Source organism: Dermacentor silvarum, chromosome 2, assembly GCF_013339745.2.
Source record: "Dermacentor silvarum isolate Dsil-2018 chromosome 2, BIME_Dsil_1.4, whole genome shotgun sequence".
Lineage (NCBI taxonomy): Eukaryota > Metazoa > Arthropoda > Arachnida > Ixodida > Ixodidae > Dermacentor > Dermacentor silvarum.
Window position 1 is genome coordinate 168,341,713 of NC_051155.1, and position 25,535 is coordinate 168,367,247.

The 25,535-nt window shown below is 45.0% G+C and overlaps 1 protein-coding gene across 3 annotated transcripts in view; it reads right to left on the reverse strand.

Annotated features, from left to right (window-relative positions):
- Positions 1–360: 360 nt before the first annotated feature.
- The window catches only part of LOC119442072 (heterogeneous nuclear ribonucleoprotein K), a 30,812-nt gene continuing 5,637 nt past the window's right edge, over positions 361–25,535 (reverse strand). Inside the window, exons 2-13 of one of the 3 annotated variants that reach the window (XM_049661862.1) lie at positions 22,040–22,118; positions 19,359–19,484; positions 17,923–17,979; positions 14,587–14,630; positions 12,446–12,518; positions 10,522–10,641; positions 9,797–9,925; positions 8,053–8,204; positions 6,462–6,650; positions 4,980–5,050; positions 3,062–3,127; positions 361–791 (exon numbers count right to left, since the gene is read on the reverse strand). In XM_049661862.1, coding sequence (XP_049517819.1) covers positions 3,120–3,127; positions 4,980–5,050; positions 6,462–6,650; positions 8,053–8,204; positions 9,797–9,925; positions 10,522–10,641; positions 12,446–12,518; positions 14,587–14,630; positions 17,923–17,979; positions 19,359–19,484; positions 22,040–22,118 — 1,048 coding nt within the window. In that variant the 3' untranslated portion in view covers positions 361–791; positions 3,062–3,119. Of the gene's footprint in view, positions 792–3,061; positions 3,128–4,979; positions 5,051–6,461; positions 6,654–8,052; positions 8,205–9,796; positions 9,926–10,521; positions 10,642–12,445; positions 12,519–14,586; positions 14,631–17,922; positions 17,980–19,358; positions 19,485–22,039; positions 22,119–25,535 lie in introns of all 3 variants that reach the window. The other 2 variants (XM_049661861.1, XM_049661863.1) reach the window with 2 other exon arrangements.

Below are 25,535 nucleotides of genomic sequence, written 5' to 3' on the forward strand. Positions count from 1 at the left end.
ACTACCATGATGGGTCACTGTTCTCTGCAATTCTCATAAGTGGCTTCACAAGGTTCTAAGTGTATTCAATGAAATAAATGGCAGGCGTAAATGCAACTTCAATGTTGAATTTTAATGCACTGTGCCTTTAAGAATGACCAGATCTACAATATGACAATGATATGCCAAAAAATACATCATTCTCAGGGAAGGTGATTATCTCATAGATGCAGGCCTGTTGCATTTCACATTCCCACTTATGTGGCAGGCACAGCAACTAGCAGAACTGTGCGCCAAACGAACTAACTGTTCGTGTACTAATAAAGATGTGTGCAAGTGTCTAACAAACCGTGGACAGAGGAGAGACTTGGTAGTACCCAAAACATATTTAAAGAGCTTTTATTCCTTTTTCTTCTTTTTGTACACAGCATCAAAGATAAACGGCAGCACCTTCGAAACAACTAAAACAGTCTCTGGTAAAATAAAAGAAAAATAAAGCATATTTGCACTGGAAAGGTGCTATGCTGCAACAAGTGGGCGGATGACGTTTTGACGGCTTCAATTCGCTCTGAATGGTGTGAAGAATCTGCTGATCAGTTTGACATAACTCCACGCTGTCAATACTTATGAGGTGTGCAATGAAGAAATAAAGAACAAAAACTAACAAAAAAAAGAAAATGATGATCCCTCCAGCTGCCAGCCAATACCCTCTGTGTGTGAACAAGTGTGTAAGTCAGCTTTTTAAGTGAACGACACGGCAAAACAACGGGCAGGCAGGCATTCCGAGGTGGAAATATTCTCAGTGCCAAAACCTGCAAAAAAAAAACAAACAAAAGAGAGGAGGGGTTATGTACAACTACTAAAGTATGCAAAAAGGCTTTGAACAAGCTGTGTCCAGACATCTGAACATAATTATGGATTTTACAAGGACTGAGTAAAAGTCTAGCTGTGTGGTTAGTAGCAGTCCTTGTGCAATTAAATATTGATTACCTCTTTAAAAAAACTTCCAAGGCATTTTCAAGAGTTAGGGCAACATTGTGTATGACAGTTTAACCCTCCGAAGGTAAATTATTTTTCGCCAATTGCGACGAACATAGGGTTTTGTCGTGCAAGCCAGTGAGAAGTACGTGGCGAGATGCAGCAGGGCAACCAGCCGGCACGCCCATAGCGTAATCGAACTGTGTATATGAGCGCACACAAGAAAACTTAATGGCTGCACACCTGTCAGAAAAAACATGTAAGAACTTGAAGTAATCCTTTGTTCCTTCACCAACGAGGGGCAATCAGTTCTCACTGCGAAGTCTTCAGAAAAGGAACGCAGGTATGGCAGCATCATTTGCATACAGCGGGATCGTTATATATATGTACCAGTGCCTGCCTGTGAACATGTGTAATTGCACCCCTGTGAACAACAGACGAGCGAGCATATAGCGGTGACCCTTTGAGAGATTAGAAATTAGACAAATTTTTTTATGAGTGCAACGAATGGAAACAGCTCGCAAGACAAAACTAAGACTAACCACCTACGCACATTCACACATGTGATCGGTCGTTGAAACACCAGTGCAAAGAAGCAGTGGAATGAAAACCAAGAGACTAAGAGCGAAAGAGAGAGAGAAAAAAAAAGGAAGAAATCCTTGTATTTACACAGGGTGGCAGCACGTGCTCGATGACTAAGAGTTGAAAAATTGGTGTTTTTCAAATATACAGACGGCACTGTAAATATACTGCATCGACCATTTAGGACTCGTTCACGACGCCGTGTATTTACAGCATTGAAACTCGAAGGGTTTTCTTTCAGAGATGAGCTATCCTTTTTTTTCTTTATTTTACAAAGAAGTAGAAGTTTACAAAAGCTTTAGCAAGTGAGCTGCTAAAAACCACAACAAAGTTGCTATCCGAAATGGGATTTCGATTCCACCAACTTTGTGGCCCCATTTGCACGCAATATTTCCTTGGCTTTACTAAAACACAATATTTGGGGACATTTTTTTTTATGCCTGTGAACATGTGTAATTGCACCCCTGTGAACAACAGACGAGCGAGCATATAGCGGTGACCCTTTGAGAGATTAGAAATTAGACAAATTTTTTTATGAGTGCAACGAATGGAAACAGCTCGCAAGACAAAACTAAGACTAACCACCTACGCACATTCACACATGTGATCGGTCGTTGAAACACCAGTGCAAAGAAGCAGTGGAATGAAAACCAAGAGACTAAGAGCGAAAGAGAGAGAGAAAAAAAAAGGAAGAAATCCTTGTATTTACACAGGGTGGCAGCACTTGCTCGATGACTAAGAGTTGAAAAATTGGTGTTTTTCAAATATACAGACGGCACTGTAAATATACTGCATCGACCATTTAGGACTCGTTCACGACGCCGTGTATTTACAGCATTGAAACTCGAAGGGTTTTCTTTCAGAGATGAGCTATCCTTTTTTTCTTTATTTTACAAAGAAGTGGAAGTTTACAAAAGCTTTAGCAAGTGAGCTGCTAAAAACCACAACAAAGTTGCTATCCGAAATGGGATTTCGATTCCACCAACTTTGTGGCCCCATTTGCACGCAATATTTCCTTGGCTTTACTAAAACACAATATTTGGGGACATTTAGTTAAAGGCCTTGAATGAGGTGTGCTTTGGTATTTTGAAGGTTTTCAAGGGTTTCAAATACAGCTCCAAGCTCTGTCATTCATGTATGAAGCGTAAGCAAAACAATTTAATGGGCAGCAATATTTGCATGCAGGGCGACTCGAAACAAACGCGGAAAACACACTGGTCGGCTGCACAGCATTTTCCAAAGCTTCACCACGAGGACTGAAGTAGGATGGGCAGCCCACCGTCCGAAGATAGTGATTTCTTGTTTCCCACTTAACAGAACAACAAAATCACTAGTCTTCCAGACAGGAGGCGCCGCAGACGACGTGGCTGGACCTTTCATCGGACGACGTTGAAAAAACTTAGAAACAGGTGGCAACTTTTAAGTCCAGCAAGTTGAAAGCACTACAATTGCACATGCACACACATGGAAGGAATGTAATAGAAATTCAAAAAGTATGCGAAGATTGTGACATGCTCCTCACCTTAGTATACCAACAAGACCAGCCCAATTTTTTTCCCATTTCCTGCTAAGGCAGCCTTTTATCTTCCTGCATAGATGACAAAAGGTAACAAAATAATTGGTATACATAACTCCTGTAATTACAGACGAGTGAAGTTTGTTAGCACGTGTACAAATATATAGGCAGGATAGCACCATTTTTTCACAGGAACACAAACAAGCAAACTTCATAAAAATGCTTTGAACTGCAATGGTATGGTTACTTCTGAGACAAAGATTAAGATGTATGGCCGAGTTCTTGACAGTTACTTGGCGAAGATTATTTGTTCAAAATGGCCCATGGCATAGTAGAAGAGTTTACGAAAATTTACTTTTTGCCTGCGTTATGCCCTTTTGTTTGCAAAAATAAAGTCTATTTAGCAGAGTTCCTAAAATGTGTGTAGGAGTTGAGACTATGGTATTTCACCTTATCAGTGCCAGGCCCGAGTTAACTCACTTGGACACCTGTGCACAACCTTTGCCATGGCTGAAGTAAGTAAGGCAAGCAACAATTCCAGCTCACTTCCTGCCTTTCCCAAAGATAAATTTCAATTCCATGTTCTACTGGTCACGACATGTGCACAGAAGCTGGTTAAACTCAAATTTCATGGCAGGTTTTATTTGTATCCGACAGTTGGCATGAAAAAGGTTACGAATCTGTGTTGCTCAGATGGTGAATCGGCACGAGAAGCCCACACAGTTTTTAGTGATGCCTAAATTCAAAAACTTCTTGTGAAATGTCATTTCCAGGACTCTCTTTTATAAAGTAAGCAACATCAATTTCTTTTCCTTAGTAATATACTAACTACCTACCGTAGTTACAGTCAATAATTAGCAGAATCTATTTTTGCATTTAAGCTCAAGTAATTTTGTAAAATATTGAGCATGAGGATAGTAAATATAGTTACTGACGTGTTACTTCAGCATAAATTTAATTCACTTCAGGAGAACTTCTGGCACACACAGCAGGACCTGCTGTGGTGGTGTAGTGGCCATGGTGTTGTACTGCTAAGCCCGAGGGCACAGGATCAAATCCCAGCTGTGGCAGCCGCATTTTCATGGGGGCGAAATGTGAAAACGCCCACGTACCACGCATTGGGTGCACGTCAAAGAACCCCAGGAGGTCAAAATTGATCTGGAGTCCTCCCACTACGGCCTGCCTCACTCATATTGTGCTATTGGCAGGTAAAACTCTTGAAACGCCCGGCACTCAAAGGGTTAAACATATACATATTTACTGCAGCCCAAAATACACCAGAATGTACAAGACATTTAAGTCCTGGTCGCTGCAGCTTTGCTAAATGAATCTTGCTATCAACTTAAAAAAAAAGAGGCTCTGGTGTGAACGACAATGCACATGCCTGAGGCAAGGTTGGTCATGCTGCTGATTTGTGCTATTTTCAAGAGTCATTAATCAGAATGCACAGTATTCTGATTCAGTGTTCTGAATGCACAGTAAGGCAGATGCAGCAATAGGCTAAATGTAGTATGAAGCAACAAAGGAAACCCATACAATATTAAGAAATTCATAGTTTTTTTATTTTTATTTTAGAGCTCTGTGCTTATCACCAAGGTGGATGCCAATAGACCATACGCAAAACCTGCAAGTGCCCTTCACCACACATCTCCTTTGACGTATCCAAAATGGCAGACCTCGGGCTTGAATCGTAAATGAAGTGTCAGAATGGGTTGGTAACATTCCTGCCGCCGTCCATGCTTTCAAAACAATTGTCTCGGCTTTTAACAACGCTACTAGTGGGAATGCGGCCATACTAGTTAGGGCAAGTAAGCTGTGTGGGAAAGCCTAGTTACGAACTTTTGCATATTGCCTATTTCCCTTTCGACCACTCCCAACACTAAAAAGCATTCCATCTCTGGTCATAACGAAAGTGGCAAATCACCATTGTAGTTTCCCCTGCCATAAGTGCCGCCCCTTGGCATGCCACCTCCTCTGTACGAGCGCGGCAGGTCCCTGCAAGAACAATGACATAAACCAAAATCAGTACATATCTCTGGAACTGAAGCCGTGGGATCCATAATATTATGGTATACACTGAGCATTGCAGCATTTAAAATTACAAAGATGGAATTCTTAAAAAGCCAACAGCAGAAATGCAGCAGAGTCGGCATTCCATAAGGCGCCAGTCATTTTCATTCGAGCATTTGTCATAAAAGAAGCTGTTATCCAGCTAGATGGCCTCAGCTTTGTTCTTTACTGCACGCTGGCTGCTGTCCTGTGAGTAATGTTTCAATGTGCACCATCTGTACTGCTTGTTCATGAAAATACACTCTATAAAACGATGAATGCTGCTCCAAAACCAAGGTACACACCACCATAGATAACAAAGCCCTGTTCCCTCCAACTTTAGAAAACGTGGCCATTAGAAACCACATTGTGAGCTAGAACAAATCTCCAATAAAATGCATGAGCGCTTGGGCCCTACCACGTGACACCAAGGCTTGAGGTGTGTAGGCACGTTGTGTTGAATATTAAAAATTGTGTACCTCTGTGCTGTTGTACTGATGGACTTTGTCACAGCGGTAGCCAACTAATTCTAAGGTAAAGGCATGTCCCTTTATAAATGACCTAAATAAACGCTGCCGAGAATACACTAATAGTAGGAAGCGGCCAAAGACTACAGAGTGCTGTGCTTAGAGACAAAGCAAAAAAGGCAACAGAAAAGCATGCTAAATCCTAAGCCCCCAAAGCAGTGCTACATGCAGCGGCATGCTGTGACACCACTCCCAGAAGCACATGCACAGGTAGTTTCCACAACAACCAGATAGCGCTTACAGGAAATTGCTGCTGCTCCCTCAAGCACTTCTGCAGTACACAATTAAGCTTTTCCGGGGACAATGCAAACAATATAGCTTCGGCTGTTAGCAGAGCAAGTGTAAGCAGAGGGTGGTGTTATGTAACATCTGCAAATCTGTGGAATAAGGACTGCATTATCATTTCTGGAGAGGTCTCGTTAAAGAGCAAAGCTTTAAGACAGTGGCTAGGATAAGAGAGAAATTGTACGTCTCTTCATGCAATTGTTTGAACACAATAATAAAGATATTCGAGGTATTTTATTTACTAAAGCTGACTTGCATGACCTTGTTAGCAAAGTGTTATGAAAGAAATGACCAGGGCCAATAAAAAAAAAGGGGGGGGGGGAGAGAGAGAGAGAGAAAGCAAATAAATGTGCCACAAGAATTATCAGGAGGAAAAAAATAATTTCCAGTCATCACCAAAAGCTCTCGTCCAAAAATCCAAGATGCTCTCTCCAGAGGTTCATGCATCTGTGTAAACTCGGCAAGCAGTGCAAAATTGCCGAGTAGAAGCAAGGCGGGTCAAGCTGTGCTGTTCCTCTGTGGGGCGGAGGGGTGTAACAGCATACCTGTGCATGCCACCAGAGCTAAGCGATGGCGGCGAGTGCCAGGGGCGTGCTGGCTCGTCCGCGAAGGGATGAGGGGGAAGCTGAGGGCTAGCCTCCCCCCACGGTCCACGCTTGGGGCCTCTGCCTCGGGCAAAGGCGTCCACAGGCTCATCTCGCCAAAAGGACATACTGCCACTTCTGCTGCTGCTGCTGCTGGTAGTGGTAGAAGTAGCCACAAAAGTGTTGGAAGGAAAGGAGGGCACGAAAGAAAACCATTACGGCAATGCACATTTTTTTTAACCCTTTATGCACGCTTGGGGACCCCAGACACTATTTCTCTAACTTTCTCTCTGAGCCGTGGTCGTTTGCATTCCTTGCCATCACTCAGCACAGTGGTATAGCAGCATTTTCAACAATATCGGCACTGAGAACATAGACATCACTTCTTCAAAATTGAGAAGTCATCACATTGGGGTTAAAAAATATATATTTTTAAAATTTAGCTAAGAAAATTTGTAAACAGAGCAAGTTTCACCAAAATATGTTGAGGCAAAATATTATAGAGGAACCCTGCATCATTTTTTGAAATGTGGTAAAGAAACTGCATACATGAGTAGAGTATTACTAGACTCAGGTGTTCAAAGCTTGTTCAAATTCTCAAAATCTTTTATTGTACTATGCTTGACAGTGCAATTGGGATGCTCTATGACAATAGGCCAAATTTTTGATCATTCAATTTTTGTTTATGTCAAAAGAAATCACCATATTGAAAGAAAGCACAAAAATCAGCACTGCTAATTTTTCACATTAGTTTGCTCTATAAAATTGACAAACGACCACTGCATTGAAAAGCACAATACAAATTTTCAATTTTGATTTCCAGTCTTCAGCAACTGTCGTCAGCTCAATTTATGCCACCTCCTTGGCAGTGGCAAGATTGTTTCATTGCTAAAATCTTTTTGGCTGCCTAATTTTGGGTGCTCCTGTGTGTGCTTCTGGCTGCAAATTCTGGCCATTACAGAAGCATCTGGAATCATCTGAATGCAGGCTGAGGTGTCATTGATTGTTGTTATAGGTTCTTGGTTTACGATGCGCAGTGCAAATGCTGCATAGGTTTTTGTCATGGTTATGAGTTCAAGGAAATGTGCTTCAATGCCCTCGGTGCTTAATGTCACAGCAAAATGATGACACACCTTAGCACTTCTCAGTGGCAAAGGCCAAGATGGAGCTATGAAGGTTATACTTTGAGTGCCGCAAAATGCTGCACTCTGGCAAATATTCTTGGGCAATGTCAATGTAATGTAGCTGTTTACAATGCCAGTCACCTGGGCTTACATGATAATGTGACATTTTAAACAGCAAAGAGACGCACAACTAAATTAGTACCTGTTGCCAGAGACAGTCAGGCTCAGTCCATTACCTGAAGTGAGCACAGAACTGCACATGCTCTGTATTCGAGCATGTTGCTGCCCAGCCATGAAAGGTGAAGTATCAAAATTACAACATCTTCCATTATATGCAAAGTGCCAGATGCATTCCACAGCTTTGGTAAAATATGTTGCAGGACATCTGCTGGGGGGACACAGGATGCTTTTTTAAAGCGTTAGCTTACCCACGAGTTGGACCCACAGACATCCCTGCAAGTGATCCGCCACCTCCAGAGACACCGCCTGCAGCCCCTTCACCAAAGCCACCATACTCCTGGGCAAACTCCGGGTCAAAATTGTGGGGGTCATATGGCTTGTTCAGGCCCTTGATAGGAGCCTGTGAGTAGAAAGGTGCACACAACAGTCAACCAGGATTTGGAATGGAACGAAGAAATGCGAAGCACAAGCAATCCCTCAGCAGCTCCTTTCTCAATAAAAAAAAAAAAAACCTCAAACACTTCATATTTTTTCATATTGCAACTCACTAACAATGTTTCTTTTTATTACTCTAATAACGAACATGAATTTTTTTTCCTCTCTTCTTATCTGGCAAAATGTGCACAGTTACTGTACTCCCAGAAATGGACTGATGCATTGCTGATTTAGAACACTTCCAGTGAGACAACTATTCTTTCAATCTAAACGGCTTCAGAGCTTCCATTCATAAGCACTGGAATGAATTATGGTTGTGAGCCTGGCATCAATTTTCACATGAAAAAACAGCACTCAGTCTTCAATGCTGGATGACATTAGTGGTGTATAGGCTGTGATGAGAGTGTACGGGGCAAGCTGCCAGAGTCTACCAGCGGCCAGACCCTGCTTCAGAGTAGAACTTGCACCACTGTTTCTGTTTATGCTAGAGGTCTGGGAGTGGCCGCAGCTCGTCACTAAAGGTACATCTTACAGATTACTATAGCGCTAGTTATTTTGGATGAATAATAAGTTGTAGCAGTGCTTGCTTTGCACGTGACGATGTGCTCATCAGGCCGGCTAGCCTGAAAAGAAGCTGGTTGTGCCTCTCTGCATTGATGTCATGCCGCTTTGCCTTCAACCAGAGCCCCCTTATTCATTTGACAGGCACTGCACTGAGAGAGTAGAAAAACTTGCCGCCATTTTCCCGAGAGACTGCAATTTCTCAAAAGCCAGTGCCACCAGTGTGCCCATACCATAACAGGGCCACAACACTTCACGTTGGGCCTCGCTTGAGCTCCGTTTCTTTTTCTCCTGCTCTTTGTTCACTGTGTGTCCACACGCACTAGATCGTCCTGACTGAATTGTCATTGGTGCTTCCTCCGCCATCCGCACACCCAGTCAGAAGTGCACTCACCGCAAGGCTTGTCTTTAAGGCTTTTCTAGTAGCTTTACTGGTACTGTTCTGCGCTAGTGTCTTCCGAACTGCATGCACAGACATTTAGCTCTATGCGAAAGTAAGTGGAAGTATGAAAAAGCTGCACGATATCCAGTTGTGCACCATAGGCAGTTACAAATAAGCAGTCAAACTGTGCTTGGCTGGAATGTGCGCAGTCATGTGCTACACCATGGGCGAGTGCATCACGAAACCAGAATGCTTCCTGGCCTGTCCCCTTCGTGGATTACTATATTCATCCACCTTGCGCTTCATGTACGCCATTACACTCCGTCTGCCTATGAACTTTAAATGCACGTGGGAGTATGTATCGACTAGTAAAGTGTAGTAAAGGCATAAAACTTTTTTGCAGCCATAAAGTTGCTCCAGAACCAATGAATTCTTTGCTAAAATACAAAACAACTTTAAATTTTAATTTAGAAAAACATTACAACGGTACAAAACTGCTTCAGAACCAAATAATTATTTCATTTTATCACTGCTACTGTTGTTGAAAATGCACTAATGCACCTGAGAGATACGAAGGCTGGTGTGGCTATTAACCAGCATACTTTTTTTCTTACCACTCCAATGATGTCACAAATCTGCTTGATGCAATCCACCACAACAGGAGGTGAGCCAGTGACTTTGACAATGCGCTCGGTAGATCCTGGACAGCAGCTGCCGTGAACTTTGATGTTGGCCCCAGTGGACTGCAAAGTTCCAAAGCAAAAAAAAGCAACCAATGAGGTGGAGTTGCAGAGGAGGATAGCTTCAGTAACAATTTCAGAAGTTCGAACAAGACTTCTACTGTCTTGCACATGGTAAAAGCTACTGTCTAAACATTCTCTACGTTTTAGGAGAACATGACACAACCGCAATCCTTGTACTATGTGGAGGCATGATGTGCTGAGGCACACTGCGTGCACTGCAGAGTATTTTTACCATCTCCTGCTTTTGGTACCTTCCTTTTTAGTTATGTTCATCTTAAACAATTATGTCATACTTATTCTACTGTAAGGCATGGCTAGGCAAGATGAGGAATTTTAGTTCTTCACTTTCCCAAAACACCGCAAACAAGATGCTGCATGTGAACGACAGAGTCAGCAGTGAAGTGCGGCCAATATCCTTAATATGAATAAACAAATGCTTCAAACACAACATTTTGATGCAAAAAGCACACACACGTCTACTTAATCTTTGTCCTTGTATCATGCCTACTTATTCTTCACGGTAGATGTCAACCAACCTCGCGGAGTTCCTACTTATTAGCATGCCTACTTATTCTTCATGGTAGATGTCAACCAACCTCGCGGAGTTCCTTGATGCGGCAGCCCGCACGACCTATAATACAGCCGGCATGGCTCTGGTGCATGAGCAGGCGCATTTCACTCTCCGAGCCTCCGTTCTGGCCGGTGTGCTGAGCAAACTGCAAAGAATGCCAAGTTGGAAGCATGGACAAAGTCAACAATGACACTGATTTGATCCGAAGCAACACACGAGGAGAGATGCCAGCAGCGGATGGCTTGGGATTCATTGCGACCACCTGTGGTTTCCTACAACTATACTCAAGTCTACTCTGCCACCATCAAAATATGGTAGTCACAAGAATGCACGACCTCATCTTCAAAGTGAACAGCAGGGTGGGAAAAAAAGATCAGTAAAAATGGGAATGCAGTTCGCATCTTATTTTCACACAATGGCCTGCATTTTGCGACATTTTCATGTGGGCCCAGTACAGGCTTCCCAAGACAAATATTGATACTGCGCCGTTTGACAGCAATCCAGCAGAAATTAATAAAATTATATCTGTAATTTATAAACAAGGATAGCTTTCCCAGCACCTGTCACCCTTACTTGGGCTCTGTTCATTACAGGAGGTTACTACCTCGGACAATAAAACTTTTGCATACTTCTGCCATCACAACGCCAAGTACAGTAAGTTAGCTGTATTGATTGTTAGCTGAATTATGTCTTGGAGTAAGAAACAATGCTGCCCTTCGGCAGGCTGACTTAATTTTACCATTCAATATTATTTTCAGCAATCAATTATTATTATTAAAGGGACCATGAACCACTTTTTGTTGAAGTTGATAAATGCATTTGAAGTTAAATTAGACTATTTCAGAAATACTTTGCCACCAAAAGTACTTCAAACCATTCAGCAGAAGTGTACTTGTTGGCAATACAACAACTCCATCGATGACTTGCACTGCGAAGGCTATGACGGTGCGGGGTGTGCCCACAACGCTCCACCTACTGAACGTCACTGTGGCGCACAGTACACATTTGGTTTTGGATGTTCACGTTGGCGCCACTATTTCTGATTGGCGTGCCTACGACGCACCAAACAGCCACAGTGCGCTCCAACCAGTGGACTCGTCGCGGCTGCGTTATCTACACTACGTAGCAGACCGCAGCTATATGCAACTGCAGTGCCTACGCGCAGCGTTTGCGATGTGCACAATAGGGCTGGAATGTGCACTTGCACTCATATGCTTCTGTCTGGCTGTGCCACATGGTGTAGACTGGCTTTGTCCTGCACCAGCTAGACCAACAGATAGTAGCGACATCCAACTTGCACACTTGGTACTTTTGCACACTTGGCAGACTTCTTGGGAGACCAGGAGCAGCCAGGAGTGAGCGCGCGCTGGCAAGCATATGTGTGGTCTGACCTTACATTTCTCATGGCTCCAGGCTAGTCAAGTGTTCAAAAGAAGTCTAAATTAGCAAGACTCGACGGCTACAACACCAATAAGCAATGTGGCGGCGGCCGGTAAGCAGACCATAGTCTTCTACCGGAAATACATTATTGTTATCGAAATTTCAAAGCATATTTTTGCTAACTTCAGCCTGTTTATTAAGCTGCATCAATAAATATACACAGTAACAGTAGAAGCACACTGATCCAAACACCCTTCTTGATTTACGTCAGCTATTCACCATAGCAGCAGCGTATGGGAACCTGCTATATTACGAAATAAATTGTCCAGAAAAGAGTGAGGAGCAGGCTTCTGCTGGAATGAGCGCTTGAGAGAAAGGCCACTTAGCGCTTCGTTTGCGAGCCCTACAAGCCGTGCACGACTGCAAAATCTGGCTGAGATGTTCACGCTATCTGCGGACTATCTGTTTTTTTTTTCACCAAGCCTGAAGGGTGGTTCAGGACCCCTTTAATTGTAATTATTAACCAGGCATGCAAGACGCTGCCAGTACGCAAGCCAAATGGTACTCACGTCGTCCAACTTGGGAATGATGTTGAGCAGAATTTCGCCAAGCGTGTCCAGGTCAGCCACGATGGAAAGGATCCTGGGGTCACAGGAGGGGCAGCACCCGGGGCAATAGGGCACAAGACACACAAAGGGATGCAAGGACGAGGGCACAGAAGCAAAGAAAAACGCCAACAGCCGTACAGGTACTACAAGAACAGCCGCCTGCCTGTCCACCTGCTCTTTAAAAGAGCGCCCTCCGTTCACTCCAAAAAAGCCTGCATAACTGCTGTTCTTTCTGTTCATTTTTTTTTTTTTCACCAGGAAAGCCTGTTTGTAAATTTGCTGTTCTGGATGCTGAGTTAAGTCATTTTTCTAGAATGCACAGAGGCTCTCTTATGGTAAAACAAATTCTCACTTATTCTAGCAAGATGCAAGCTGCACCCACAACTGCCATAGACTTGGAAGATTCTGCCTTCGAAGTAATTTTAAACAAGTAATTTCTTAGCCTTAACCCTCCAACATAATCTTCGCCACTTAAATAATGCATAAAAAATGTCCTACGTGCAACAGATTTAAGAAGCAAGCAACAACAGATCATTCTCTGAACACTACAACCTTATTACATAGGCCTGATGCAACACAGGAGCGGAGTCCCCATTCTCTTCCCTGTTTTGTTAGTAGCTTGGGGCACACATAGAAAAGATCACAAGACACCTTCATACCATGAAGTGGTTAGTCCTTGTCAACCCTTTCCAGTTCTACAGAAAGGGGAGCAGTGGCAAATGAAGTATTTTGTGCTAAAAGAAATTGACTGGTCTTCACATCAAGTACAGTCGACTTGCGTTAATTTGATCCTGACGGGACTGATAAAACTGGTCGAATTAAACAAATGGCAGAAAAAATGCAGCAACACGCTGTTCATTCATTTGACAGTATTTGCCTTTGAAGTTAGCTTTGCTGGAATACAGCCATGCTATGCAGTGAAGCAAAGAACGGTGCAAGTGTTAGGGGACATAGCAAGTGTTCCTTAATTGACACACGCACAAGCACAGTCTCTGGTCACAGTGCGAGCACGGAGACACCTAATAAGTTTACTGGCAGGCCTTCAGAGCTTTAGATAGACGCCTGCTCTTTTGTTAGCTTTAAACAGTTTTTTTCATCTTACCACCTTCTTTTGCACTAGCTTTCCCAAAACACATGTTTTTTCTCCGCTGTTCGGTGCACGGCACATGCGTGTGCGTATAAGTAAAGAACGCATACTAGGCCCCGTTAACGGTCTCAGACGAGACACGCATGGCGGGCGAAACGAGGGCTCAAATCGCCACAGCAACGTCAGAAACAGCTCTGAATGGTCGTTAAGTAGGCTTATTAGGTGTCTAGGGGCTCGTACTGTGACCGGAGATGGCGCGTGCGTGCCTGTGTAATTGAGGAACGCGTACTATGTTCCGTGACAATGAGCCCTTTCCTTTCTTGGTATGCTTCACCGCATAACTGGGCTCTATTGCGGCGAAGCTGACAAGTCAAGCTCAAAGTATCTCACGACGACCGACTTGGACATCAAAATAACGGAAATGTGGGCCCATAGGTATAGGCGCCGGACGAGACCTTCGGTCAAGATCGAATTAACCAAAAAATCTAATTTACCGGACTCGATTAACGGAAGTCTACTGTACTAGTTCACTAAGCCAACTAGTTATTAATGCTACGCCGCTCCTACTCGTGAAAAAGATGATGTTTAACTTTTATACTCGATTCCACATTTGCTCAGTAGAGAGGTGCTGCCAAGCTATACATGGTAATCTGAATGCCTACAGGGGAGAGCGTGGGCAAACCCATTCTGAATTACAGGCTTGATAAGATGATATGAGCAAATTTAACAGTGGATATGATACTTCCAGTACCTATCCTACAAATACCCAATATATGCTATGCTTCATGAAATAATGTGCCTAGGCAAAGTAATAATGGTCCAAAACAATATCTGCAGGCAGGGTGCTATATGGTATAAGCGATACATTCAACAGCTCAGAGTTCTTGCGAGGGTGAACAGCAATTAAGAATGTGCTTGTGTCAACCCTCAACACAGGAGCTCGTCAAGCCGGCGGCCCGAGTGGGGGCTCTGCCGGTGGGAGATAGCGCAAGAAGGGAAACGGATGAGTTCCTACCGTTCTGGGCCGGGGCAGTCTGGCACGGATATGCTTGCTTTGAACTGCCCCCCGAGGGCAGGGGAGGACAGAGGACAGATCGGCACAGGGGCACGTTCGGCGTGTTTGATTTGCGGGGTCAGAGGGGCGCAACCGAGAAGAGGGGGTCCGCCATGGAGAAACGGGGAGGGAGAGAACACAACACGTTGCAGGGGAAACGGGGGACTCGGCACCTGCTCCCATCTTTTTTTATATTATCTCTCTCAACACGCGCGCTGCATAACTGTCCCACCTCCTCCTCACTTTGTCTCTCAGACTGTGCCCAACTCCCTCCTTCCTTCCGTTACACTTGGTCATACCACTCTCACCAACCACCAATGCTGCCACCACCACTGCCATCACAACCACCACCACATTTTCTTTAAAAGCGCACGGCCAACTGCGACACACAACCACTGCCTGCAAGCAGGTGCACTGTTTCCACCGGGCTTTGGCTCGTAGCTATGGAACGAAGCAAATGTCTCCAAGCTGTGGAATGGTGCATGCTACTTGCAAACAGCCGAGCTCACCGCAGAGCTGCCAACCAGCTGCAGCTCGCAGCCCACTGAACTTGCGCTGCCGCTTGCAATTGCGCCATAAAACTGTAAGCAGTGCTCACAGAATGTGGGAATCATTCTGCTGCTCCATGCTGACCGTGTGTAAAAGCGCTGCAAGGCTCTTATAGCAATTTCGTTGTACTTCAATTAATGGGCCAAGCAACACAGCAGGTTGACACCTCTGAGGGACCCAACCTAGCTATGCATGTGTCTGAGCTCTCTCGCAATGTATGCAGACAATCTGTTGCGCTGAATATGCATGCAATTTTAGGCAAAAGACTGACCGCTTTGGTTATGCAAAAGCCAACAACACCATGGTTACTGGCACAAAGCCCAAAGCTAAACATGTCACTTGGGTAGAGTGTTCAAGCATGTTCTTAAGAGGTGGTTAGAACATTAGATGCCATAGCTAATGGCAAGTGTGTTATTACTACATTACACAGAGCAGCCTAGCACTACATAGAGCACAGAGAGCAAGTGCATAAGGAAAAACAAATGCATCACAACAGGCAATGACGGCTTTAAAACTGCAGAAGCGTGCAGTTAAATACCAAAGACAACTTCCTTATCAGCCTTCAAATTGCTCCAACCTGCTAACCCACATGACTGTTCCCAACCTATTCTGCACTTAATGGTTCCCCAATGACAAACTCGAAATTTATGAATTTCAGTTGACATGCAATAATTCAAACTCGATTTGGACAATCTCAAGTGCTTTGGTTGGCCCACTATGTTTTCGTTGCATTCTGTACTTTCGGTGGTTGGCTTCCCAGAAACAGAGCAGCACAGTCAAAACTATCAATGTTCAGGTACGTCTGTGTTCAGTATTTGTGCTGATCTGTATCTTGACATGCATGACTATGAAACCTCCCTGAGCTAGTTATGCATTCTTAGCTGTAACAACCGACTTATGTGTGCCTAGGTACTTCCCATCTATTCTCCTGTGTCTGTTAGCTTTTCCGTATTAAACCCGATTTCATTTCAGGAGGCAAAAAATTGGTTGTGTGTTTATCTCACTTTGTACAATATACCGTAGTAATTTTTATTAGTTTGTCTCCTTCAACATTGCATACCTTAAACGAATACCTATGAACCCAAGGAGTTTGAATTACTGCAGGTTGACTGCATTTGACTTCGCAAATATTAAGGACAGATATGAACAAAAGTGCACGTTTAGTCACACGAATACACATAACGTTGAAATGGTACAAATAATTTATTATTCTGCTTTGTTTATCATACGACCGTTGTCGCAACAACAAGGTGTGCCAATGTCATTAGCTGCTCAGTGTGCAAACCAAACCATAAACGTTTGCAGGTATTGCTCATTCTGATGGCTGTCGTGATAACATTTTCAAACATGCTACCATATTCCACTATTAATAGCAATCACAAAATGTCATGCACATTGCAGAACTACAGGCAGACATGCAACGCCATCAATGGCCACACTACACACACACAGCTCGACGGACCCACTTAAAGATTAGGTGCTCTTGATTTTGTGGAAACAGGAACCACCAACTATCATACTAGTCATACTATCTTGTGCAAAAAACACAGTCACTTTCAGTCTTTGATTCATTTTTTGCAACCTTGCACAGTCATTCCATCTTCAACACCTTAAAACATTTTCGCAAATAGAACACTATTCATAAAGCATGATGAAATGTTTGTAAAATCTTAGAATGAGCCCAAATTCATACACATTAAAATTTCACGGGAGTTGGCAGATATGTACTGGTAACAGTCTTTTAAGCCTCTATTTTCATTTGTTTGGCAGGAAAATGTTAACTAGTGGGGAAAACGGAGGCTAACCTCCTTCCTCCCCAAATTTAGGGCTGAAACTCTTGTGCCAGCCAACAGCGTGAACTCATACTTGAGCCATTTTGATGCAAAAGAGGGTTCTCTAAACATGCTAGGTTAAGCTCGATTCATCCAGAATGCAACATAGTCCTCGCTTACAAACAAACAATTAACTAAAGCGCTGCAGACATTGTCAAGATCAATGGCATAACGGTAAGATGGCATAGTAACTCCACGGTGGCAGCGCAACCTGTCTTTCATTCTTTCTGGCTTAGAATGCCTCCTGTCACAGTTATGAGTGGCCCTTTTGCCAATTGAATAAGCGCAATTTACTAATACAGCTCAACTTAGCATTCCTATTTAGTGTCCCTTCTAAGGGTCCATCACACAGTACTCAGGTTTTCTGTGTGTGTGTGTGTGTGTGCAACCAGTACACTGCCCTTGGCTTTGGCCTAATGCACTGCCAGTAAGGCTGTACAAGTTGCGAAGAATAATTAGATTACACGCATGCACCAGCAGCGATATTATTTGCCAATGTTGAAAAAACTTTTAGGAGAAGCAAGCAGGAAAGGCCGAGAGTGGTTGACTACGGGCTAGTTAGTAAAGAAGTAAGGAAAACTTACAAAGTTGGTAGTTCGTGCTTGCCATGTGTCGTTAGCATTTTTGCACATTTTATAATAAGTATGTCCTTTGAAGCACAATAATCTTCTCTGATCAAGGTGGAACAGCAACAGCAGCTTTGTTTCACAGAATACAGGAGCACTGCGCCTTTAGCTCCTCGCGCAATAACGAGTTATTGGTTACGTTTTGCACATGATCGCAAAAGGCTGGTGTGTTCCGTCGAGAGTTGGTGGTATTGTGCCCAAGTAGCCATGCAAAACAGGCAGCCAAGATGCAAGCCAACTGGAAAACCAGCAAGAAAGAATGAAGGACCAGAGAAAAATGATGCGCTCACCTCTTTCCTTAGGCTGTTGATATTGGAACCACCTTTGCCAATGATGGCACCAGCATTCTGTAGAAAATATAGGGAGAGAAATACTCTGAAGTTCTGTACAAAGTACAAGAACTCACAAGCTTTGCTGGCGTTAAGCTACTGCATTGCTTCATGTGCAGTGTTGACAACAGCACTTTACAAGGAGCCATGGTGAAAGAATCAATGATGAATGCCACTGTGCTATCGCAAGTCTTGGCCCAGGTGCCCAATGTTCATAACTGGAGAGGCCAAAACAAGTACATCGGTTAGAAAGCCAGACCATTGCAGAGGCAATAACATGCGTTAGAGGTGGTGAGGAATCTTCAGTTATGGCAGGATGTGTACCAAGTGAGGTGAACGAAGGTATACCAGCAAGGACTGAGTAGCCCAAAACAGTACAGCAAAGTCATTTTTGGTGGCACGTTATTTGCACCAGACAAGATCAGAATTGTGCAAACAGTAATTTTCAGTGAACTAAGATTTACTAATTATTATCTTACTAGTTAATTACTTTAGAGTACATGCTTCAATTGCACATATGAAGTCAGTCGGTGTTCAAGGCATGTATGTCTACTAAAGTATTCAGTGGTGCAAGTTTTGATATATTAATATCTGCCACAAAATACACTGACACACTATATAGTTTTGTCCCACAGTGCGTGAGAGAAGCATTCTGAGAAAATAATGAGAACACACCAATGCACTCCACAAGTAGTGTGCAAGGTAGGCATCTCACACTGGTGTTAGTCTGGGGATACCTACCAAGTGGAAATACTTTGAGCACTAATTGGCTTCAATTACATAATGGCAACTAGTGACGTTCGTTGGTGTGAGTAATGCATGTAAAAGAAAATGGAGGGAGGTCATTCTTCTACTGCACTGTGTTAAGGAATTGTTAATAAATGGCCAGCGTTCCAAATACAGAGAGAGAGAGACCACTACTCTCATAAGTTTTCTAACTTAACCCCAGCAGTAAATTGACATCTCTATGTGCAATTGACATCGTGTAATACATATTACTGCTATTTTAAGGGATCTATGATAAAAGCTATAACCTTTTGACTGCACACATACTCTTACAGGTGAGAAAAAAGAATAATTAAACTATGGGGTTTAATATTCTAAAGCTGCACAATGACCAACGAGGAATATGCCTTAGCAGAGAGCTTCAGATTAACTTTGAGCTTGCGGGGACATGTGCAGAAAGCATGGAATACAAGCACTTTCACATTCCACTCCCACTGGGATGTGTCCGCAACAGCCAGTAATCAAACCAGTGACCTCTTGTTCAGCAGCAAAACACCATAAACCCCGAGCCACCATGGTGGGTTTTGGCAGTAAGTGAGATGCATGACGCCTCGATGCAAACTCGATAAAACACGATGTGAAGTCAAACAGGGAGATGGTGGGCGCCTTACTCTGCTCTGGAGCAGAAAACGGACAGTCAACAGCACGGCCTCCACCAGTGTTCCTCGGTCGCTTGCTCGGAGCCTCACCGTCAGCCCGCCCATCGTCAGTTGATTCCCGCTTGGCACTCCCGCTTCCTGCATTCCAGAATGCAAATTCACCACTGCATTGCCAGGCATTTGACTAATTTGGCATGCATTTAGAAGAGGCAGTCCAACTCAATGCTTTTACCAGCATCTGAACTTCTACACCTTTGTTAAGTGTAAAGTTCGAGCATGATCTGCCGAGAGAAGTTTTTACAAAATGTATGTCAACAACTACACTGACACATCAGCCCTTTTTTAATGATGGCGAGAAGGGGCTGTCATCCACTCCATTTTAAACTGTGGCAAACTCCCTTTTCGGCAGGTAAGAGAAATTGGATTCACACTGAAATCTTGAGCTGTACCTTCCAAAAAATAAAAGAATGAAGAAAAGCTTCAGGCAGAAAGACACAAGAGGCCTGCATGACACTTTATTTCAGGCCATACACACAGGCACTAGCGCGCATTAACGATGGTGTAAGCTGACATTGCATACAGCACAAAGCGAAATGCAGATGTATTAAAATTACACTCGTCCCTGCTCAAGTGTCAAGAAACTCATTGTGCAGCTAGAATACAGGCATATGTAGAATTAATTCTACATATGCTACATCTAACCGCACTGACCTTCAATATTTTTGAATATATTACACTTACAGGAAGCAAATCCAGTTTCTCCACTAATGTCTGGTTTAGAAAAAAAAAAAAAGCAGAACAGGAACTCATCTTCCTTGTGCTGAAGATGCACACCACTATCTTAGCTTCAGAGGTGAACAAGATATTAGCTGCACCAGACCTTATAGCGGTGGCCATTGCACAAGAAACAATTTGGGATTCAAGTTGTGTCTGAATGTTATGCTATCAATGCCAATAAAGATGAACTTGCTCCTAGTTGCTCAGGCCTGTTCTTTAGCTCCCTAACAATATGAGGAGAACTTCGCTCATTTGCATTATGATGTGGCACACGTTATGCAAGATTAAAGGGACACTAAAGACAAATACTAAGTCAACGTAGACCGTTAAAATACCATTCCAGAAACATAGCAGCGCTTGCTTTGAGCCAAGAAGAGACTTAGTTTAACAGAAAATGTCTGAAGGTTCCGCATACCTTTAGCACAATTCAAATTGTCTGCCCGCGAGTGGGGAGTGATGACGATGCATAGGCCATCACCGCCCTTCACTGCTGTCGGTGAGTAAAACGGCATCAGTCAGACGGCACTACGGTTTTTTGTGCAAAACGAAAATGCGCGGCCATGGAGAAACCAAGCCAAGAGAGAATGCTGGATTCGCCACTGCAGCTTCTCTTGGTCAAGTAGCGTGGCGGCCCATTGAGGCATCCAGCAATATCACATAGACGTGGAATTCTCTGTTACTTGCAGATTGTGCAAGTTTCGCAAGTCAGAAAAGCCAGCGCAGCACTACATGATAATGAAACTACTGAAGCACGAAAGCACGGGCAATGCAGAGTCGAGTGAAAAGGAAACCTTTCGACCACATGTGTCGTCAATGATACCACATGTGTCGTCAATGATAACGTCAATGAGTTCACTTTTCTAAAAATTTAACAGAACTGGACAAGAAGCATTTTCTTCCCTCTTATAATGCAATCCAATCTGTTTATTATGAGTAGTTGAGTACTAGTGATAGAATAATAATAAGGAGTGCCTAAGTAATTGATCTAGTACTTGAATGTCCTGGGTGAGTTTCAAATTGTGTCCTGCATTTACCTCACTTTTTCAATTACTAAAACTTTGTGATAATACTGACCCCTTAGACGTTCTTGAGCATTAATCTATCACTTTAGCTAGACTTATTATTTCCCTTTAGCATCCCTTTAACCCTATAAAGCCCAACGTTCTTGCTACACCAACTTTGATACATCAAAATCGTGATTTAAGCACGGGAAACTTAATAGTGTTCCGGATATGCTAAATTGAGTATTCCAGTCGTGGATAGTTCAGCAAACCACACTTGCATTTATGTTTTACACAACTAACACCTAATTATGTACGAATGTAATCCCAGTTTGTAGAAAGGAAGGCGAATAATTTGTTCTGACATGGAATGGTGTTTGGGCTTTGTGGAGTGAACATTTCAACGTACAGCGCTTTTAGTTTACAAAAGCTAACCAATGACGCATTTAAAGATTTCTTAAGTTCTTTAAAGAGTTGATAAATTGCCTTACAAATTTACAATTTGTGACAAGAACTTTATGGCTGCCACTGCGAAGACTACACAGCAAGCATGTGTCATAAATTCTATACATAATGTTTCCATTGCCACGAATCAGGAGACCTAAAAACAGATTCCCTATCAGACACAGACGCTCAGTTAAGTTAGGCAGCGCCTCCGGGTGTGTTGGTTCAGAAGGACCTGTTGCTGGCCTAGCCTAGCCCATTCACATCTACAGATGGGGTCATCTTAATCATTTCTCGAATTTAAAAACAAAGGAAAGAAAAGAAAATGTTCGTAGGGTCCCTGCACATGTAGTAGCGCTCAACCAAGATCCACAAGCCAAATCAAGAGCAGTAGTTCCGGTTTGTGACCTGCTGGCAGGTTGAGGAGAGAAAAGTAAAAATCGCAACTCGGCAAAGGAGCCCGCCACTCACCATCTGTGTTGTCCATGGCTCGTGGTCACTGCGCTGCCGCTTCTGCAGACCGTCCGAAGGCTCAACGGCGACCGCACCCCTGCACACAGGCAACGCACAAGACGGAGGGCTCAGTCAGAAGTCCAGTTGCGGTTCGAGCAGGCGAAAAAAGCAGCAAGTCGGCACTACGCCCCAAAAGGGTTGCACAATAAATAAGGGGGGGGGGGGGGGGGGGACCGGAGAGCACGCGGGGAGGGGCGGCCGAACCGCGCGCTAGCGACCACCTGTTGTGCCCCTCGCAGCCGCCGGGGCGTCAAAAAAGGCCGAGAGCCGTTGCCGCGGGAGACGGCGGCCAAAACAAAAAGGGCACCCCACGCGTTGCCCAGGGATGGCCGCTCAATAAGCAACAGTGCCAGAATCGATGTCGGGGGCCGCTTGCTGCTTCCACCGGCGGCTACTGGGGCGAGGGGTGAGACGTCCGGCCTGGTACGAAAGAACCACCGGCGTCGCCGCGGCCCGCCAGCAGGGGCAAAACCACGCACTGCCTGGCAGAGACCGGCTGCTGATTGGCGGCCTGCCCCGGGAACGGTACACCGCGGCCCCGCGGGACCAATAGCGGTGGGCCCAGGCTGGTAGCGCCCATGAAGGCACAAGAGCGCTACGGCGCCTGGTAGCTGGCACAGACCGCTAAGACTATTAATACATCATGTAGAGAGGCGCCGTAGTTTTTTGCGTAGCAAATCTTTAAAACACACACACACACACACACACACACACACACACACACACACACACACACACACACACACACACACACACACACACACACACACACACACGCAAGGACTTAACTGAACTACACACATCGCGACGAAACACAGGGGGAACTCGAGATGTCAAAACTAGACCCCGTAACAAATAAGAAAGGCACCACTGTCATGACGACCGGAGAGCGCGGTTGGCAACTTCAGAAAAAAAAAAAAGTACGAGTTGCTAGGCGCGATCGGTCGCTTTCTTCGTTCAGCCAAGCACGCACACACCAACAAACTTTTTTTTTTTTTTCCACTCCCTTTTGTCGAGTTACTGATAAATAGAGCGAAGATGCGCCGAGTGTATGTACGCAACGGAACACATACCCCGAGCCTTTCGCGTCGTATCGAGCCGAGCGTAGCACGCGACGGAACACACACACCGCGCTTAGTCATTTCGCGTCGTATCGAGCGGAGGCACGCGCGACTTGGCCTCTTTTTTTTTTTTTTCTTCTTTCAAGCAACAAACCGACTAGAAGATCGAGTCGAAACCCGCCGCGCAAGGACTCCAGCTACCACCCACCACTATCAACAGCGACGCCGAGAGCGCGCCACTCGCCGGCACAGGTGCGCGCGACCTCGTCACGATCAGAAACTGGCGTGACAGCAGGTACGCCACGCGCGCTGTACACAACAAACGCATTTGCTGCTGTCGCCTGCAAAGCCGACGAGAGCGCCGTGGAAGGATTTGCTTGCGCTCATCAGAACTTGGGGGAAGAAAAAAAAAAAAAAAAAACGGATTGATCCTTCTGTGGCGAGTCCCAGAACGGCGACGATAACAGAGGGCGTGGACAAGTCGAAGGCAGAAAATGAGCGGAGACGAATAAAATAAATTGCCGCTAGGGCGACAAGCGAGAGGGAGAAAAAAAAAATTTAACGACGAAGGCCGACGACTTAGTGGATCAATGCCGATTAGACATTAATTGACTCCGTATCTTAGGCCTCCACATTCAATCTGATGGCAAAGCCTCGCGAGAAAGATGTCCTCCACATAGTGCAGGCTCTGATAATTAGCCGGCTCACCTATCACCTCCCCTATTAGAATCTCACCGTCGTTCAGACTCAGGAGATGGACGTCCTTCTACGCAAGGCAGTGAACGCGGCTCTTGGGTTGCCTCCACATGCTTCCACACAACGCATTCTTCAGCTTGGTATCCACAACACCGTAGGCGAGCTTCTCGAGGCTCATCGCAACGGTCAGCTCCAACGTATCAGGCGCACCCGTCAGGGCTGCACTATACTCTGTCTTGGCTACCCTGTCCCTGCGACGCCCGCAATATCACCTTGCTCCTGCTCTACGCGCTAGCATTCAAGTCGCTCCGATTCCCCGCAGTGTGCATCCCGAGCGACACGCCGGCCGGAGACGTGCCCGAACTCGGGCCCTGGCACGCATTTTGAGATGGCACCACAGAGACACCGGTTATTTAAACTGACGCGGCCCGCTACCCAGGAAGGCGTGCCACGAGGTGAGGCGAAATGAACTTTATTTGGTCCAGAAGAACCCCGATCAGACACCCCCCGAAGCTCGGCAGAGGAGGGAGCTATTGCCCTGGCCATTGTCCACGCCTCGATCCTTCCCACACGACTCCCCCATCACCATAGTGACGGAGTCGCAGGCTGCCTGCCGGGCCTTCGCGCAAGGACTTGTGACTGCACATACACATCGAATCCTCTCCTCTGTCCCCCCTCCGGCGTTGCGCAGGGTGCGTATAGTCTGGACTCCTGGACACGCCTCTATCCATAGTAATGAACGCGCTAATGCCGTCTCCCGAGGTCTGACTGGCCGGGCACCACCGGAAGAGCTGTCCAACCCAGACGACGCACCGGCAGAGCCTCTATACACTATACCGCGACGCTCCAGTACTACCGACTGGGCCGCCATAACTATCCCCCTCCTCATCCTTCGCTTAATAGGGCAGCTGCCGCTGCCTGGCGGCAACTGCAGATAAATTCATTTCCTTGTCTCTACATGCTACATCTCTTTTATCCCACCCTATACCCTTCCTACTGTCCCTACTGTGGGGCCAAACCCACGGTGTACTACTCTACATGGGAATGCCCTAACCCTTCGGGTGCTCCTGATATACCCAACCCCATCCTTTCCTCTTGGGAGTCTGCGCTGCTCAGCTCAAGCCGGCAGGAACAGCAACGGCTGATCCAGCGGGCTCGCGAAGTCACGCATGGCAAGGCAGTCCTTACTGAGGGCCCCACTCATTGAGGAATAATTTCCAACTTGTCTTCCAAATAAAATTTTATTCTCCCTCTCTCCCGTATATTGGTATCCTATTCGTTCCACGCTAAATTTATCTCCCGGTTCCAGACAGCCATATATCTTCAGTATTCTTGGGAGCTATGTCCGTAACAAAAAAAAAAAAAAAAAACTCAGGCTAGTCTAGCACACCCACCGTCTTGCCCTGAACTCCCCCGATGGCCAGGCCACCGTTTCCAGCTCCCTTCTGAAAAACCCAGATGCCATCCTTTGTTAGGCTGCTGCAAAAGCCAAGCCCAGTGCTCGACCGCTGGCGCCGCCATGCGCCGCTCGCGCGTACCATGTTTCTAGCCGCGTTGACGGAGAACACGCTGGGCTGGTGGTGGCGCACGACTGCGGCTGCTGTTAAGGGATCGATGGTATTCCTAAATAAACGCATCACTGTTTTGATGATCCAAATATAATCTCACTATCAGGGAGGGAGGAGTCTACATGACTG